Source organism: Colobus angolensis, unplaced genomic scaffold (genome assembly GCF_000951035.1).
Source record: "Colobus angolensis palliatus isolate OR3802 unplaced genomic scaffold, Cang.pa_1.0 Scaffold3, whole genome shotgun sequence".
Taxonomy (NCBI): domain Eukaryota; kingdom Metazoa; phylum Chordata; class Mammalia; order Primates; family Cercopithecidae; genus Colobus; species Colobus angolensis.
The window spans coordinates 18262375-18281937 of NW_012116265.1; the positions used below are offsets into that span (position 1 = coordinate 18262375).

The following is a 19563-nucleotide window of genomic DNA, read 5'->3' on the forward strand; positions in this document are numbered from 1 at the left end:
GCGGAGGTTGCGGTGAGCCAAGATCGCGCCATTGCACTCCAGCCTGGGCAACAAGAGCGAAAACTCCGTCTCACAAAAAAAAAAAAAAAAAAAAAAAAAACAAGTTGAAAATATTTATTTAGGCTCTATGACAAGCACTCTGACAAGATGCCATCATGTTTCCCGTAAAATAAATTCAACAATGAACCGAAAGATGAATATATTCTCTTGAATCAAAGGTCCATATAAATAGTTGGGGGGGAGGGGGGAATGCCCTTCCACTCTTAAAAATTATTCTTCCTTACTAAAAATCACAAACTTTGATATGACTCTCAAATATACAATAAAATTGGGAAATTTCCAACACTGCATTTCTAACTTAAAATATTTTTTCCAAAGTAAAAAAGTACATGTTCGTTGTGTGTGTCAGAAGAAGAAATAGGAACTACAAATAAAGAAAAGGAATATGTTTAAATGACCATAATCCCATTACTCAGCGATAATTACTTGCTGTCAATCCTTCTTAACTTTTCCATACATTCATAAATACGATGAGACTGTAAATCAGACAAAAAACAAAAAAAAAACGACCCCGATAATGATCTTCGGCGCAATGGGCAATGTCTAACGACTTCAATGGCTTTCTTCAGGGGATTCTCAAGGGGATTTCTTAATCTTTCCCAAAATGTTGGGAAGTCCTTTAAGTTTAAACAAAACCTCTAAACGGGAAGGGATGCCAACCTTTCCTAGGCTGCTTGCACAGCAGGGAGAAACAGGTCGATCGGAAGATTAAAGACACTAGCCTAAGGACACTCCTCGCCCTAAAGGAATCTGCTTCTCAGCCCCAAACCCAGCTCACCCCAATTCCACGGAGGTCCGCAGATGTTCCCCCCGGAAAGGACAGGACGACCCCGCTGCCGCGAATCAACGCGGCGCGCCCGGAAGCCAACAGCTACTCCCGGGCTCTGAGCGGGAAGTGCGGCGGCCAGCTCCAGCCTGGACCCGGGAACGCTCCTCCCTAGGGTAGGGATGCGCGCCGGAGCAGGCGTTTACCTGTCTCATCTTCCCATGGCTCGGGGCGAGTAGGCGTGGACCACGCTCTGCGCCTACCTCCCTCTTCCTTCCCCAGCAAGCCTCAGGGCAGCCGCCGACGGCGCTTCCCCGGTTACTACAACAACCAACAAGCAACCGCCCGCTGGGAGCCACTGCGCAGGCGCTGATAACGCTCAGCTGCGGACGCGGGCGAATGTCGTCACCGCCGCGCAGCGCGGGCGCAGAGCCCTGCCCTCAGCAGAAAGAGTCTTCTTTTTTTTTTTTCCGCTGTTTTTTTCTCCGCCCCTAAGAGGTTGATCCAAACCCGGAGTTCCGCTAAGTCCAACAGGAGGGTTTACGGCGTGAGCGGCGTACCTGGGGAGAGGCTTAGGCAGCGGCAACCGCTGATTGGCAGTAAAGGGGTTCACTCCCCATCTCCTGCTCGGGCAAAACCGGGACAGCCAATCAGAGAGAGGACTAAAGGAAACGACCCAATCCTGGAGCAGGGCTGAGGGAGGGGGTGGGGGCAAATGGCTCAGGTGGACTCCGAGCTGGAGCTGTTCTGGGGGAGCTTGTTTGCGGCGGCTGCTGCTGCCACTGCTGTGCTGGGGGTCCGGTCGCCAGGTAAGGAGAATATGGGGGAGAAGAGGGATGTAAGTGTCTGTGTTGCTTCTGATTGAGAGGATCGGAGAATCTGGAAAAATAGAGGTGAGATGGAAGGAAGATACCTGGAAGGCAACCTTCTGGGGGGAAAAGGGTTCGAGAGGCGATGACAAGGGGGAGCTAGGAAGATGGAGAAGGCTGGTGAATTCAAGGAAAGAAGGAATGGATGAGCGAATGAACAGCCACTATAAGCCTAGCACTGTACAAAGAGCCTTCACTTTTTCTCATATGATTCTTATAATAACCCTTCGGGTTGATATTTCTATCTCCATTTTGCAGATGAGGAAACCGAGACTGAAAAGTGTAAATGACTTGCCCAGGGTCACACAGCTACTGAGTGGTAGGGCCAAGATAAGAATCCCTCTCTCCTGATTAAGTTTTAACAGCACACCTATGCTGGGCTGGGCTGGGTTGGGCTTGGCTGGGCTGGGCCAGGGCCAGGACAAAATTTGGAAATAGATGTTCTATACACTCTATGAGGCCCTAAAGCTTTAGGGAAATTAGGTTGAGAAATTGGCAGAGCAATTCAGAAGTACTCAGATTCTGTCCTCATCAGCTATCTGTTGGGATTTCTAAGAGCTTCTGTGAAATGGAAGGCGTACTTGTGCAGAAAAGTGGAGAGGTGCAGCTTTTCTAAACCCCGGAGGAGTCTCCTCTTGAGAGAGGGTGAGAAAATAAAGAGGATAGGTGGATCTTGGCCCAAGTGATAATGGCCTGTGATATCCAGTAGATCCTCAGTCTTGGACAGAGACCACCTTTGTGATCAGCTCTCCCTGAAGGGCTCATCAATTCACCCTTCCTTCTCCAGATCTCTTTATTGCTTTTTTTTTTGGGGGGGGGGTGTTTCACACTGCCTTGGACCATTGCTGACTGTAATATCTATCTCACTGGGTAGCATAGAACAATACCGAAATTTATATTGCCAAAGGGACAAAGAAAACCTGTTAGTTTATTACCACTTCAGGCCCAAGAGGTTAACCTGACAACAGATAAACCATGGACTGAGAAAATAATAATGAGGATGGGAAAAAGTCATTCCATTATTAGATTATTTATCTATTTTGGTTTTATTTAAATCAGACTAACTGAAATTACTACTCAACAAGAGTTGATCTAAGCCTTAAAAAAAAAAAAAAAAGGCTGGGTGCTGTAGCTCACACCTGTAATCCCAGCACTTTGGGAGGCAAGGCCAAGGTGAGTGGATCACTTGAGCCCAAGTGGAGAGGTTGAGGTGAGAAAATCACTTAAGCCTTTGATTTCGAGGCTGCAATGAGCCATGACCATGCCACTGCACTCCAGCCTGTGTGACAGAGCAAGACCCTGTCTCAAAATAATAATAATAATAATAATAAATTAAAAAATAAAAAGTATGTAATCTAATTGTATTTTCTATACAACTTGAAGACAGAAGAGGATATGGTATGCTTTTCTTTATCAAAAAATGGGAACTTCATTAAAATAGTCTCAAACAGTGAGGTAGCACTGCAGCAGTCCAACAGACTATGATTCTTATCTCAACTCTGCCAACTTTGCTGCGTGACCTAAAGAAACTTGTTTAACCTCTCCGTTCCAGCCCTCATCTGTAAGATGCAAATATTAATAGTGCCTGCCTACCTCATTGTGAAGATTAAATGGTAATATGTGTTAGGTGCTTGGCACAGTTCATGGTGTAAGTGCTCAATGACTGAAACCTGTTATTATCTTGCAGCCCAACACCAAGATTGCTGTTTCCTTCACTATATAATTTTCTTACTAGTCCTAAAGTCACATGTTAACTTAAACACGCACAATTTATAAATGTGGAAAAAGAAAAGAGGCTTTATCTCTTGCAAAGGGTTACAGCCACCCAACAGGGAAGAGTGCCTCCCACTAAGATCAGAGACAGGTGCTTTGAAGGAGATGGGTTTGGGGTAGAGCTTTATGCTGAACAGGTTGGCTAAACATACATGTTCAACAGCTTACAGGAGGAACTATGAATATTCCTGAAGGTGGTCCTGACACGTGCATATTGAACAATCATGTGTAACCACATATGACCCCTGTTCACTTTGGAGTAGAGACCTAACATTTAAGTCTATCACACCTAGGCTCTATGCATCAAAAAGTCTTTTCAGGACACCAAGACACTCAAGTGTGTGATCTTGCTATACTGGCCAGGAGCAGTCCACAGTTGGTGATCTTATCTGGAGAAAGTTACTGAAATCAGTCTCTTGTCCAATCAAAGGTGTAGTTATAGCTGGTGGAATAGGGGTCATGGAGTCAGCCTCTGTGAGCTAGATGAGCTATAATTGTTTTAATATTGCCTATCTCAAGCCAGTGCTTGTCTAGCTGCTGGAGAAAAAAAAACCTTGTGGCAGAATATAAGTTTTATTCTTTAAATGTGGGAGTGCGTGACTTAACCCTTGCCTGGCATGGCCTTAGGTCTTGTTTATAATTTGGTACCTTATTGCACAACGAATCTGTTCTGTCATTCTTATGATCTCTATTTTAACTTTAATGCTGGTAAGTTGCTGTCTCTAAACCTGAAAAAGGAAGGGATATAACAGGGCATGTCAGACCTCCCATCTCGTCATGGCCAGGGGCTCAGTTTTAGGATTTTTCTGGGGTCCCCTAGGCCAAGAGGGCCTCTGTTCAGTCCGTGGTGGGCTTAGGATTTTATTTTGAGTTGACACACAGCAGTTTATTTTTAACTTTTAGATTGTTCTTCTAGTTTATGGAGCATGGTATACCTGAGAACCAGCGTCCAGAAAACCTAGGGATGTAAATAGTGACCTCACACCGTAAGTCCCACTCAAATGTATAAAGTTCCATAGGCTTGGAAGAATCTGTCATCAATAGCCTGGCAGGTGTCTGTGAGTATAGTTATAATCACCTTTGAACTACTTGCATTACAAAGGAACGGCATGAAAACGTGAAGCTATGGAAGTAAAGATGGAGGACTGATTCCAACCCAGAAAAAGGAGCTCTGATTCAGGGTAATATTTTGGAGAAATTGCTTAGACAAAGACAAGTACTGTGCCACTTATTGCAAAGTATACTGTTCATTCACCACTATTAGTGTGACTGAATATCTTTTTTTGGCCTGCTTCATTCTTCCTCCGTTCCTGCTTATGGTTAACATAGACTGGCCCTCATTGTCTCATGTCCTCTGCCTTTGTTTCCAAGGCAAAAAGCCCTCCCACATTTGAGGGGAGTCATGAGCCGTTTCCTGAATGTGTTAAGAAGTTGGCTGGTTATGGTGTCCATCATAGCCATGGGGAACACACTGCAGAGCTTCCGAGACCACACCTTTCTCTATGAAAAGCTGTACACTGGCAAGCCGAACCTTGGTAAGAAATCAAAGAATTTCTGCATCCTTTGTAGGACTGGCCCTATGCTGTGGTTCCCAAAGCAGGCTGTACATCAGAATAACCTAGCAAACTTCAACAAACACAGGTACCCATTTCCCTCACCAAACCTATTTATTGAACCTGGGTGGAGCTCAGGAATCCAGCTGCTAAAAAACTTCCCAGATAATTGTGATGCTGCCTTAGCTAGCCTTTGGCAGCCACTGGAGTAATAGACTTTGTAGTGAGCACTTGACCCTTTTCCCCCCAAGCTTCTCTGAATACTTTTCATTCATTTTACACTACCCTGAGCAATTCGCGTATTTAAAAAAAAAAAAAATTATAAGGGCAAGTGAGGAAATAGACTTACTTGGTGACTCTGTGATGCCTCACTAGAAAGCCATAAAGAAGCTTTACATAGATCTCAAAGCCCTCTTCAGAATCAGGTTAGGGCTTACATGACTCATATTCCATGTTACAGATGGAGAGTTATTAATTCAAGGTCTTCCCATGACATAGTCCCTGAGAAAATATTTAAAATCCCTTCCAGTTAGTCTCCCAAAATGAAACTTAAGAAGGCCCATGGCAGCCTTTCCTGGCTTCCTGAGTCTCTCTGCTGAGAGTGTTTGTCCGTTTCAGCTTGTACTTCATCACGCTGGTGTGTGGGGTAGTTTAAGCTGCAGCACCGTTTCACAGCAGATGACAATTCTGTGTCACATTTATAGCTAACCCAGATTCAGGCTCTGACCTAGCTCGTTTTTCTGCAGTGTCTGAGTATAAAATGAAATTAAGTAGGCTAAGGCTCATTTTAAGCAAAGCTCAAATATAATGAGAGTAAAGAACCTGGGAAAGTGAGCAGAATAATTCCATCTTTTCGCCTTCAAATGCTGCCCTCAGGTGGTCATGGAACCCTATATAGATTCACAGATTTTTAGAGGTCATCTGGTCTAGCCCTTTGAGTTTAAAGTTGAGGCAAAGAAGTCCAGAGGTCATGTGACTTAAGGGCATATAGCTGAGCAGAACTTTGTGTGTATGTGTGTGTGTGTGTGTGTATGTGTGTGTGTTCAGCCAGCACAGAAGTTGAAGCCGCCATCTCCCTTGTGATCTAGGGGCCTTCATGGTACTCTTCTGAACGTGGCAGTGCTCTAAAGTGTCCCACAGAATTTTACCTCATACCTAATCGGGTTAGGGCTGGTTGAGTACTCTTAACTAGAGAAAAGTCCTCAGTCTTCTCATAAGAAAAGCTATCAAATTGGTTTATAAAGAAGGTAGCTATCCAGGGCGAATGCTAGATATTTGGTTGGCATACGGAATTTTTTCTCACTACTATCTAATGGTCTTCAGTATTCTGAATTTGGGAGAGCTGTCTGGTTTTCCAAAGGCTGGAAAACTCCTTAAAGCCCAAGTAAACATTAGTAGACCTTTCAGTTGTCAATTTTGTCCCTTAAAAGTTATCTCATTCAACAGGCAGTAGACCAGCAAAGGAAGTATCTTCCACTGTTTTGGCATCCCCGAGCCACTGGATGCCTTAGCTCAATGGTTTTGCATTGAAATCACCCAAGCAGGGAGTTTCTAGAAAATACTTATGCCTGGGACCCTCCTCCAGAGAATACGTATAGTTGGTCTGGTACCCAGGCCTTGTAATTTTATAAAACTGCCTCAGTTAACTGTAATAAATGTCCAGAGTTAAGAACCACTGTTATGGTGGAATATGACCCATACTTTCAGGGCAAGATACTTAATACAGCAATGTCAGAACAAAGCTACCAAGAGCAGGGTGCCCCCAGCAAGCAACAAAGAAACAGTGCTTTGTCCCACTGCCATGCGTACAGGAAACCAGCCTGGTATTGTTTCATCCAACAGCATAGATCTGGATGCAGGAAGAGACCCAAGCACTCACATATGTTAAAGATGATATGTGGGCATCTAAATTGGTCCCCAGTATCTCTGAGTTCTCTCCCGGATCAGCCTTGAAAGTCTACTGGCCTCCTGGGCATCTTGTATTTCCAGATCAGTCTCTACAACATTCCCCAAAACCTGTCCTGATCCAGACTGTCTTGGCTTCTAGGACAGAAGGGGTAAATTACTATATCTAGGAGTTATTTGCCTAACTGGGCTCTTTGTGGGTTTTCACTCTTGGAACTTCCCTTCCAACTATAGACGTTCGAAGAGAATCTGAGAAGTTCTCATTTTGGAATTCCTTCTAGTTCCCATGTTGCCACCAGGACCTCCATCCTGCCAGCCACAGAGAGGTCAGGTCCAGCTCCCTACCTCCCATGAACCACGAGTGAAATAGGAGGAGTTTGGAAGGAACCCCAAACCTCCGCTTCTCAACACTCTTGCTTTTTTCTGCCACACAGTGAATGGCCTCCAAGCTCGGACCTTTGGGATCTGGACGCTGCTGTCATCGGTGATTCGCTGCCTCTGTGCCATTGACATTCACAACAAGACGTATGTAAGGGAAGGAAGAGCTTTAGCATCCTTTTGTTGGAAATCAGATGTGAGGCATACCTGTTACTTTGAGTAATGGGAACTGTTAATCATTTTAATGCATTAGCTTAGAATGTGGATAACAAAATACTCCTAGATTACATTCCCTCCAAGCCTAGAAAACATAATAGACCTAACAGGTCTTCATTAAAGTCTGAAAATTCTCTGGAACTGACATAGCAAACTGGCAGGCCGTTATCCAGTGGCCTGCATCGTGCCCCTCCACTTCTTTACGAAAGAATCAGCCTTTCTTCTACTGAAGAAGTAGAGTGGTGTGCTCTTTTTAGAGTAGCCACCTACACTTACCTTTCTCACATTCCTCCTTAAGCAAGAATGAACAGAAATCACGATCCATGAAAAAAGAGGAACCCACAAGTAAACCGTTGTATGTGTATGCAGCATCAGCAGGTCAGGGTGAAAGAGAAGCTGGGGCTCCTGAACTCTACCTGTCTTGGGTACTCGTGGTCCACAGACCACGGTGGAACAATTGCAGGCAATCAGAAGCCGTAACCGGCTCTGGCCACTGGAGGGGGCTCAAGCTTTCTTCCCAGCAAGTCATCATCACAATCTAGGTGAAAACAGTTTGTTCAGGTCACCAACGGAGGCTGTCAGAATGCCAGCTTCACATTAAGATGTTTTTCTGTCTTATCCAGGCTCTTGGCATCTGGGGAAAACAGGAGGCGGTAATATTTATTGACCTCCTCTTATTATGCCAAGCTTTTATCTACATGATCTTGATTCAGTCTCTTCTTAGCAGCCCTGGAGGTCATGATTTTAATTCCTGATTTTGCACATCTAAATATTAGAGATCCAATTAGTTTAAAGAAAGACTGACTTAAGGGAGATTTGAAGCAGGACTATTAGCCCTTTGATCTCTTCAACCTTATTTTTTTTTTTTTCCCCAAACTTGAAACTATAGTTGACTTGTCCTAGATTGACACATACTTTTGGAAGCAGTGTGTTTAGTTCTGGCCCCAGTTTTGTTGGTAACTAGCTTTGCAGTAGCAAGTCCATTATTCACCTTGCTTGCACTTTGGCCACTTCATCCATAAAATGAGAATAGATACCTGTTCTACCTCTCAGGGTGACTAAGAGGAAGGGAGGGTTGAATAATCATTTAAAGACCTGTACCATGAAGAAGGATTGCTGATGAGTATAAGGGATATCTCTTTTGCTTGTTGTGCTTTTGAAGTGAGCAAAGACAACCCAGACTTATCTTTTTTTTTTTTTTTTTTGAGACAAAGTCTTGCTCTGTCAGCCAAGCTGGAGTGCAGTGGTATAATCTCAGTTCCTTGCAGCCTCCACCTCCTGAGTTCAAGCCATTCTTCTGCCTCAGGCTCCCTAGTAGCTGGGATTACAGGCACATACCTCCACGCCCAGCTAATTTTTGTATTTTTAGTAGAGACAGGGTCTCCCCATGTTGGCCAGGCTGATCTCGAACTCCTGACCTCATGATCCGCCTACCTCGGCCTCCCAAAGTGCTGGGATTATAGGCTTGAGCCACCATGCCTGGCCTAACCCAGACTTATCTTTATCTCAGTTACCATTTACTTTCCCCTCTGCCCACACAGGACAGCTGCAAATGCTGACTTCTGTTTCCAGCCCTTTCTAGCCTAGGACTTTGATCCATTCACTTCTGATGTGCATTCTGATCCTATTCCCTCCCTAACTGGAGACTGAAAGTCAACACACATACATACTTGTTTCCAAATGGGCCAGGCACAGTGGCTCCCACCTGTAATCCCAGGACTTTGGGAGGCCAAGGCAGGCAGATCAATCACTTGAGGCCGGGAGTTTGAGACCAGCCTGGCCAACATGGCAAAACCCCATCTCTACTAAAAATACAAAAATTAGCTGGGCGTGGTGGCATGCACCTGTAGTCCCAACTACTCTGGGAGGCTGAGGCAGGAGAATTGCTTGAACCCAAGAGGCGGAGGTTACAGTGAGCCGAGATTGTGCCACTGCACTCCAGCCTGAGAGACAGAGCAGGAGTCTGCCTCAAAAAAAAAAAAAAAAAAAAAGTATACAAACATGCACAGGAGAGATACAAATCAAATGTAAGATACCAGTTACTTGTGGGGGTGAGGGAGAACAGGCTCAGAGCAGGATAAGGATACACAGGATGCTTTAACTCTATTCTGTAAATTTGTATTTCTTAGAAAAGAGTCTCTGAAACAAAGTCTCAAGAGGTTAAGATCTGAGGGAGCTGGGTGTTGGTTGCATTGATGTTCATTACAGTGTTTGGTAAATTTTTTGAATGTGTGAAGTATTTCATAATTTTAAAAAATTTTATACCTGAAAAAAAGATGTCAGCAAACAAAGTGGTCAGTCACCTAGTAGCCTGACTCTTCTCTACCTTATAGTCAAAGCTGAAAAACAAGTTCTCTTCCCATGAGGTTGTCACCATGTCCTCAATGTGACTGCTTTTCTAGGCTAAAACACAAAGTAACCAACGTATATTTCAAGAGCATTTCTAAAAGCCCCAGAGGTGACCTTGCTCCTTACTCCTCATGAGGCCATTCATTCTGTGGCATCCATCACATAAACACCAACAAGTGCGTGGCCAGATGCCTGCCAGATGGGATTAGACTGCAGAGTCAACCAATTGGGATAAATAGAATATGTAAGCATGCTGGATCCAAAGTTGTCTACACTGCCTGGGATTGTCATAATTCAGGCTCTGCTTTACTGTAGCTGAGTTCACCACTTTGCTGAGACTTGGACATTCATTCTGGGTGCCCGAACCATTCTCCTCTCAGTTTAGCAGTTGAAACCTTCAGTTTTGCCCTAGATGAGAATATTGGTGTGATCAAATAACCAGGTCTTCCTCAGGAACAAGTGTCCTTTCTTTTAAGCCTGAATCACATCCTGGGTTCTTATTTGTATGTATCAAGTCTGATCATTTTCCTCTGTTCTGAACAAATAGTAACTTTGGTTCCCATTTCTGTCTGCTTCCTTGTAGGCTCTATCACATCACACTCTGGACCTTCCTCCTCGCCCTGGGGCATTTCCTCTCTGAGTTGTTTGTCTATGGAACTGCAGCTCCCACAATTGGCGTCCTGGCCCCTCTGATGGTGGCAAGTAAGCATCCAACCACCCTAGACCTCCTATAGGAACTGTCCCAGCTCGAGAGCTAGTACAGAGGGTGGACACAGGAGAGAGGGAAAAAAGGTGCTGTATTTGTGTCAGTCACTAATCTTTCCTCTGTATTTAAGGTTTCTCCATCCTGGGTATGCTAGTCGGGCTCCAGTACCTAGAAGCAGAACCAGTATCCAGACAGAAGAAGAGAAACTGAGGCCAGCATTACCACCTCCGGGACTTTATCATCTTCCGCCTTGGCCATCTTCTTCCTTCATCGTCTCTCCTCTTTAATTTCTTCTTTTCTGTTCCATCATCAGCCCCTTTATTCACTTTTAGCCTCTTTTTTATTTTTAATTTTTAAAATTTAAAGATACACATACAGAAAAGTATATAACATGTATGTACAATTTAAAGAATAATTTTAAAGTGAATACTATATAACTCCATCCAAGTCAAGAAATTGACAGCTCCTCAGAAACCCACTGTGTCTCCTTCCCCCACCTGCAACCTCTTTCCAGGATTCCCGTTTCCAGCCTTCCCCTTTTTCCCTTTTATTTTCATGCCTTGATTTGACTTGTGTGGTGGGAACATGTGAACTATGAAACTTAAACCCGCTGCCCACCCAGAGCAGCTGTGACCAAGGGCTGCCTCAAGGGGTTGTCCACGCAGGTTGGGCTCCTCTCTGCTGCTGGACCCAAGACTCTGAACCTTCCAAGGGACAGGCAGTTCTTCTAAGAAGGGCTCCCCTGTGTGTGAGCAAGACCATGGCTCTCCCTCTGTCTACAGATGCATGAGGGTTGGAAGAGTCTGGGCTGTTTTTAGACCTTCTGGTCAGCTGTATTTGTGTAACAACTTTTGTAATAAATAGAAAAACCCTCTGCTCTGATCAGTCCTTGTACTTTGACCTCTGCTAAGACAAGAGCACGGCTGCCTTCTCTGAGCCCTAGGAGAATCACAGCTTTATGCCTGATTGAATACACCATAGTGAGTAGGACAGCTCAAGACACAGGTCAGCCTGGCTGCCTCCAGCTCCTTATTGTCATTTGCTCGTTCCTCTTGTATTCTTGAAGTCAAATCTTTTTTCGCACCTTCAGGATTCTGCGTTCACAACTAAACACTAAGTGCCCTTTCTTGTTTCCTCCTAAAGAAGAAACAGATTCTTGAGAGAGCAGCGACAAAAAAATAGAACTAGGCAGCGTAGATGAAACAACTGCATGACATGGGAAGAAGACAACTAAACCCCGAGGAGAATGCACTGGAATGGACAGTTGCTCTTATACTGTACCCAGAGGGCCTCCCCCAGCTGGACCCTCATACACAGTGTGTGTATCCAAAAGGCCATTGCTGTTTCAGCAAATATTTGTTGAGTATTTCTCCATGCCAGACATTTGGGAAAGAGAGAAATGAACGACACAAGCAATGCCCCTGCCCTGTGGGTCTTACATTGTAGTCAAGGTAACAGAATCAACAAGCCAATACATGAATAAAGAACTTCAAATAGTGATAAGAACTCTGACAAACACAAGGTATTTTGGTCAAGAAGGAATGTGGGGTGGGCACTGGGGAACATAAATTATCATCAGAAAGTCCTCCCTGGGGAGATGGGATTTTTTTGTTTTTTAGAGACAGGGTTTCACTCTGTCACCCAGGTTGGAGTGCAGTGGCACAATCACACCTCACTGCAGCTCAACTTCCTGGACTCAAGTGATCCTCCTGCCTCAGCTTCCCAAGTAGCTGGGACTACAAGTGTGCACCACCACACCCAGCTAATATTTTTGGGGGTGGGAAGAGATGGGGTCTCACTATGTTGCCCAGGCTAAGAGGTGGGATTTGAGCTCAGACTTGAATGCCCAGGAGTCAAATGTCTTAAGATATGGAGCAGGCTGTTAGAGCAGAGGGAGCGGCAACTGGAAGGTAGAAATAGTATTTTTCAAGGAGTAAGATCTACATAATCACAGCATGGTGAAGAGTTAGGAAGTGAAAGAAAAGGTCAGAAAGGGAGGCAGGCGGCTTGTAAGTGTGTGATAAGAAGCTTGATGTTTACACTTAAATACATTGGGAATTCTCTTATCAGTTAAGGCTCTTTAGATGAAAGGACAAAACCTACCTTAAACTAGCTTAAACAATAAAGATAACTGGCTCATATAACTGAAAATTACAATATTAGCTTCAGGAAGGGTTTGATCAAGACTAGCTCCATTTCTTCACGATTCTTTCAGCACTACCTGTCTGCTGGCATCCTCAGGCTAACCTCTTTTATGGTACCAAAGTTGGTTGCAGAAATTCCAGGTCTCATATGCCCAGAACACTGTATCTAGAAAAACATCTCAATAGTAAGAACTATCTTTTCTTTACTTGCCAGCTATATTGTTAGGAGGCAGTAAGAAAAGCAGTGATGACAGTTAACATTTGAACGCAGATCCACACGAAGACCTCTTATGAAAGGAGTTCATGAAAACATTGGATGATTTAGGTCCTCTGAGCATGCGTCATAGAAATGTGATTCCCTGGCCGGGCGTGGTGGCTCACACCTGTAATCCCAGCACTTTGGGAGGCTGAGGCGGGCAGATCACGAGGTCAAGAGATCGAGACCATCCTGGCCAACATGGTGAAACCCGTCTCTACTAAAAATATAAAAATTAGCTGGGCATGGTGGCACATGCCTGTAGTCCCAGCTACTGGGGAGGCTGAGACAGGAGAATCACTCGAACCAGGGAGGCGGAGGTTGCAGTAAGCCAAGATCACACCATTGCGCTCCAGCCTGGCAACAGAACGAGACACCATCTCAAAAAAAAAAAAAGTGATTCCAGATTAGTAAAGGCAGGGTCCCAAAGGATCTAAAGAGATGTATAGTTAGAGTATTTAGCAGACACTATGGATATTACATTTCTTAACAGCCCAGGCTTGGGTCCCTTCCTAGATCATTTAAAATAGAATCATAATATTGTTCCTCAGCTAAGAATTGCTAATAGATAAGGTGCTAGAATGCCATAGGCCCAGTAGAACTCTCTAGGGAAAAAAGGCACAGCACACAGGTAGTAGCAGCGTATTCAAGTAACATGCACAAGGGGATCACAACTGGGGAGGGATGAGTAACAGGAAGTTGGACAGTTAGGAAGAAAAATGGTAACGCAGGACCGCAGCTGCTGGGACTGAACCGTGGGCCCCAGCCACAGCAAGCTGGTGCATGGCTGAAGTAATCAGAGAACAAATATTTCAACCACCCTTTGAGGCAGAGCCAGGAACAACAGTGGACTCTCTCATCCGCAGTCACTCACATTCCAGCGCGTACACAGCGTGGAAAGAGGTCAGGGTCATGTGTTGGATGTTGAGTTGCAGCCCCTCCATGTAGGCAAACAGTAACCTTTACAGCCTTGTCTTTAAAAAATATCCCTCCCAGATGGTAAGGTCTGGCAACAGTGAGATGCTCCTGTGGAAGGCCACAGTTGCTGCTCCTCTAGCCTCACACTCCCCCACCCCAGCCCAGCCCTTCCCCATACCTGAGACAGGGACCTCAGGAATATGTCACAGTCCTGAGGGACTTCTAAGAGCCATCTCTGCCCCACCAAATGATAAGGCAGACCACTTTCTGAGAAGTTTTTATTGCCTCAAAACGTCTGATCTTACAAACAGAAAACACAAATTATGTTTTTCAAATAAAGTAATAGGTTTGGTAAACATTGTGTTAATACCTTTTGATGGGTTGATGAGTAAACATCTTTCTCTTTATCAAAAAGTGAAGCACACCCTCACCTCTCTTCCACACTGACTCACTACTTCTGCCAAAAGCATGAACTTCTTTATTCTATTACATACAGCACGTTCCTTGCATCCATTACTCGAATCTGTACACACACACACACACACACACACACTTGGCTCCTCTCAGGCAGTGGCCCAAGCACCACAGTACTGCAGCCAGCACAGGCTGCCCTTATATGCTGAGGCCAGGGTAGTGGATGGAGCAAGACAGCACAGTGGTCACGATGGCAGTTGCCCAATGCATAGGAGAAATTACCAAAATCTCATTTTTAGGAGATATTATCAAAGCCCATGAGTACAGCCAAACAGCAGGCTAGATAAGAAAGGTCAGCTTGAGTTGGTTTAAAGGGAATCCCTTTAAGTTTAGAATATCTGATAAAGATTATCGCTCAAAGCAGGTGAAGAGAGGGGTTGGTGGTGCAAATACTGTCCCCAGCAGACGTGAGATGAGCTTTTAATTCTAACAGACTCAATTCCCATTTCAAGGGGCACCTTTCCTTCTATCTCTTCCCTCTTATCTCTCAGAAGCAGCTTTGGATTTGTCAGAGTGGAATGAATCAAGATTAGTTTTCAGCAAAGGTTAGAGTAAGTTGGCTGGGATTACCCTGCCTTGGAATAAAACAAGCACTTGGGCTAATGGCTGAGATTCCCAATGCAGCATCGAGATAAAGGCATCAGAGGTGACTGTGACACACAGAAGTCCCTGGGGAAGTACTTCTGTAAAAAAGAACCTTCCCATTCCCAACTCAAGCTGCCAGAGTTCCCAAATATGGGCCTCCACAAATATACTCAGAAGGTAGCCCCCAGCACCATCACACCTAGGTAGGTAGCCCTCCCGTGTAGGTATCTCCATCATGGCCACAACAAAGTCTTTTGTCAAGTTTATTGATGTTTGGTTTGCTCAGCTCTTAGGAAAGAGGGTTTGGAGACAGACCCCGTTAGGCCAGGAAAATTTAGGGCCACAAGTCCTGGTGGAGCTGTTCCGATGGAATTGTTCTAGTGGTGCTTCCTCTCCCGCAGAACTTGAGCAGCCAGTCCAATGACCCAGGAGATCACCCCGGCAGAGCCGCTTGCCACTTCTCAGAATTGGGCTTCATGAGAGGCCTTTAGGACACTGGAAAGTTCAAGTCAGTATCCTGAATAAGCTTTCTTCCTGTGAAAATTTTGCAAGCATTGTCCATGATGGATGGAGGAAAGGAGGGAAGGCAAGAGACCAAGCTAGGATTGACTCCAAAAATTCTCCGTCACCCTGTCCCAACACCAATTCCCATAACCTAAAAGGGGGTGGAGGTGGGAATCAAACGGGCATTTGGTGATAGGTGCAATTTTCTCCAACTAAATCATCCAAGCTCTTACGTGGGTTCTAGGAGGAATAGGCCATCCAAGCCACAAATAGTCCTGCTGGTTCCCTCCAAAAACGTCTCTAGCGAAGCCCTTTGTGCTGGCAGTGAGAGCCGTGCTGAAGGAAAAGGTGGGGTGTTCATGTTCCCTGAGTTGTCACCACCTTCATCTCAGAGATGATCCTCTGACACAGCAGTGGGCACTTTGCTGGTGTTGCTCTCCTCCTCCTCCTCTTGGAGTTTCTACAAAGCAAAACAAACAGGCAGTCCTGTGGGTAAAGGCACAGGACTCCACCCTGGCTGAAGCAGCTGCCTGGCCATGACTAATCAGTGGAGAATACAAGAGCCAGGGGCCACTCAGCATCCCAGAGAGCCAAGAAAGGGAACAAGAAAAGAAGCAACCAGCCCCTGCCATAAACGTCCCCACAAACACACACCACCCAACATCATGAGCTCATCAGAGGGAAAAAGGGCAAGCTTTCTATGATGCCGAGGCCACCACAAATGATCCGGCTCTGAGTGTCACTCTTCCAGGCTCACTCTCAGGACTGAAACAGAAGCAAAGCCGTTTTCCCTCCACGTTCTGACAGCTGAAAACTCACCTCGACTAACCATCAAATCACTGTCCAAAGTGCCAGGTCTGCAATTCCCTGGGAATTTCCAACAACCCCCATTTGGAGGCAGCCCCAGGATGACGAATACTTTTTTATTTTATTTTATTATTTTTTTTAATTTTTAATTTTTATTTTTTTAGTTAATTAATTTATTTATTTTTTGAGACGGAGTCTCGCTCTGTCACCCAGGCTGGAGTGCAGTGGCATGATCTCGGCTCACTGCAACCTCCGCCTCCCAGGTTCAAGTGATTCTCCTGCCTCAGCCTCCCGAGTAGCTGGGATTATAGGTGCCCACCACCATGCCCAGCTAATTTTTGTATTTTTAGTAGAGACAGGTTTTCACCATGTTGGCCAGGCTGGTCTCGAACTCCTGACCTCAGGTGATCCACTCGCTTTGGCCTCCCAAAGTGCTGGGATTACAGGCATGAGCCACTGCGCCCGGCTGAGGAATACCATCATAATGAACATGAAGCAGATCCCACGGCAGTATGCATAATTGCATATGTAAGCTCAATGGCTTTAGCTTTCTAAGGGAGGGATGGCACAGGAATCATTTACAGGAAAGTCTTATAGGTCATACTTTTTAGGTGGGTTTGGAACTAAACATGACCTGGAAATTATCCTGTGGGGCCTCTAGGTACATGCTGCCAACCTGGGCCTTTGTCTGCTGTTTTAAGAAGTACTTTGTCTGTGACCTCAAAGGTTCTTCTGATTCACAAGAAGGCCTTGGGCACAGGTGCAGCACCACACAGCCAACACTACTCAAGGCCTAGAGGATGTGCACAGGGCTAAGACAGAAGCCAGTGTCAAGTGGACAAATGGTGCTTTCTTCCCCAGGGAGTGTCTCAGTGCCTGTTTGTGGCAATGGCAACAGCTGTAGAATCCAACCTTCCCATTCTCAATCTTGCTAACACTTGGCATCAAGTCAGCCTCAGCCATGAGGAGCCATCATTCAGGCAACTAACAGCCTATTTCAGTCACTTAGTCTCCCCTCTCTCTCTGACACACACACACACACACACAACACACCCGCCTCCTCCAAAGCCATCATCTTGAAATCACAATCACAAATGGGAAACAAGTTAGTGCAACTACTGTCTGTGTGCTAGAAGAAAAATGGAAACCCAAAACAATAAGATGTTCATAGTCAAGGACAATTACTACCCTGTCCCAGAAGTCCTATCTCTTTTTCCCTAAACTATACATCTCACTGATTAAAAAGAGCAGGACTGGCCAGATCTGCTATGTGCCCAGTCTTCACCTGACCCTGACAATGAATTTGTCTGCAGGTCTCTGAGTTACACCAGCTGCCACGGGGTGTGTAATATCACGGCTCCAGAGGAGGGCTGCTCTGTGATGGCTCTGGCTTCCTTGCTGGTGTCAGTCCCAGCATGACTTTGATCCCTCATAATACCATGCTGCCACAGGTGGCTGGGAGGTCTACAGACACACAGTGAATTACCCAGGGACACAAGACAGGTGAGCACCATTTATCGGAACCTAAGGCTCTTATTCCTACTCATCGCCATTTCTAGCACCCCACACTCAAAAGAGACTGGGCCAACAATTGTAACCTTGATTAACAAACCTGGTCCATGCGCACAAAGAGCTGGCTGCAAGAACAATGAAATAGTGGAACAACTGAGATAATGAGTGAGATGGAAATATACGGTAGACATGAGGTTGTGGTGTAATGTAATAGTGTGGAAATGTTATCAAGCTATACTAACAAGTAAATAAGCAGAGTAGAAAACAAAATATACACAAACATGTCCACGGACTACAACACTGGAAATGCTACTAGGTTATCTCTGGGAAGCAGGATTATAGGTGATTTTTATTTTCTTTGTTTGCCTATGTCTGCCAACATAAACACAGGTTATAAAGTAAACAGCAAAACCTCATGTCACTTGACATAACACATCATATTCCAAACTGAAATCTTTCACCACGCACCTTTTCCCAGACTCACTATACATATATTTACCCAAGTATACCAAATCATTTCTCTCTCTCTCTTTTTTTTTTTCCCCCGAGACGGAGTCTTGTTCTGTCACCCAGGCTGGAGTGCAGTGGCACAATCTCAGCTCATTGCAACTTTCGCCTCCCGAGTAGCTGGGATTACAAGTGTGCAACACTAGCCTGGCTAATTTTTGTATTTTTAGTGGAGATAGGATTTCACCATTGTTGGCCAGGCTGGTCTCAAACTCCTGACCTTGTGATCCACCCACCTTGGCCTCCCAGGGATTACAAGTGTGCAACACTAGCCTGGCTAATTTTTGTATTTTTAGTGGAGATAGGATTTCACCATTGTTGGCCAGGCTGGTCTCAAACTCCTGACCTTGTGATCCACCCACCTTGGCCTCCCAAAGAACTGGGATTACAGGCATGAGCCACTGTGCCCAGTCAGCGTACCAAATCATTATGCCCCCTTGTACACAGGATGGGTGAAAATCCATCTCCACGGTGGCCATACTATGGCCCTGACACAGAACTAAAGAATGTCATTCCTGCTGAAAGGCCTTCCTTGTCTCCCCAGTGGATTTCCTGTTCTAGGCTCCTTCTTCCACATGCTTATCTGCTGCTGCCTGCCAACTCTAGAACGTAATAGCAAAAGACAAATAGTAAAGACCTAAAGATTATCATCTATCTGCCAACACAGATCCTTCAAACACTAAAAATATCCCTTACAGATATCTCTTGCCTTAGAAAATTGGCAAAGACTTTTCAAAATGAAAAATACTCAGTGTTGGCACTCATATGACTGCCTAGCAATAGAAATTGCTAGTACTCAAAATACCTTTCTAGAGTTTAGCAACACATATCAAAGTATTTGAAATGGGTATGACCATTAATCCATTTCTCCAGGAAATATAGTACTGGAGAACATGCACAAAGATTCAACTTCCAACATATTAATCACAGTATTATTTGTAACAGTTCAAAACAACCTTAATGTCCACAGACAGGAAAATTGCTAAATAAATCATGGCTTATCCATATAAAGGAACACTATGCAGGCATTAAAATTATGTTGTAGGCCGGGTACAGTGGCTTACTCCTGTAATCCCAGCACTTTGGGAGGCCAAGGCTGGTGGGTCATTTAAGGTCAGGAGTTTGAGACCAGCCTGGCCAACATGGTGAAACCCCGTCTCTACTAAAAATACAAACATTAGCTGGGCATGGTGGCATGCACCTGCAATCCCAGCTACTTGGGAGGCTGAGGCATGAGAATCACTTGAACCCAGGAGGCAGAGGCTGGAGTGAGCTGAGATC

General features: G+C 45.0%; 3 protein-coding genes across 5 annotated transcripts in view; 1 reads left to right on the forward strand and 2 right to left on the reverse strand.

Moving 5' to 3' along the window:
• Positions 1–1296, reverse strand: part of TTLL5 (tubulin tyrosine ligase-like family member 5) — a 306711-nt gene extending 305415 nt beyond the window's left edge. For 2 of the 3 annotated variants that reach the window (XM_011949527.1, XM_011949526.1), the window contains exon 1: positions 1033–1296. The gene's annotated coding sequence lies outside the window, so the exon portion shown is untranslated. The remainder of the gene's footprint in view (positions 1–1032) is intronic. The other variant, XM_011949528.1, reaches the window with a different exon arrangement.
• On the forward strand, positions 1219–11457 carry LOC105517129 (chromosome unknown open reading frame, human C14orf1). The gene is made up of 5 exons (XM_011949525.1): positions 1219–1635; positions 4840–5003; positions 7361–7451; positions 10453–10571; positions 10706–11457. The coding sequence occupies exons 2-5, from the start codon at positions 4871–4873 to the stop codon at positions 10783–10785; spliced, it is 423 nt and encodes a 140-aa protein (XP_011804915.1). The 5' UTR covers positions 1219–1635; positions 4840–4870; the 3' UTR covers positions 10786–11457.
• Positions 11458–14157: 2700 nt separating this feature from the next.
• The window catches only part of FLVCR2 (feline leukemia virus subgroup C cellular receptor family, member 2), a 69003-nt gene continuing 63597 nt past the window's right edge, over positions 14158–19563 (reverse strand). Inside the window, exon 10 of the mRNA XM_011949529.1 lies at positions 14158–15916. Coding sequence (XP_011804919.1) covers positions 15845–15916 — 72 coding nt within the window. The 3' untranslated portion in view covers positions 14158–15844. The remainder of the gene's footprint in view (positions 15917–19563) is intronic.

What these genes read in the sequence shown, in the direction of transcription:
- LOC105517129 (XM_011949525.1), top strand. Translation starts at nt 4,871, where the DNA reads ATGAGCCGTTTCCTGAATGTGTTAAGAAGTTGGCTGGTTATGGTGTCC. An exon ending in CACTGGCAAGCCGAACCTTG is followed by an intron (nt 5,004 to 7,360) that starts GTAAGAAATCAA and finishes TCTGCCACACAG; the next exon opens with TGAATGGCCTCCAAGCTCGG. An exon ending in ATTGACATTCACAACAAGAC is followed by an intron (nt 7,452 to 10,452) that starts GTATGTAAGGGA and finishes GCTTCCTTGTAG; the next exon opens with GCTCTATCACATCACACTCT.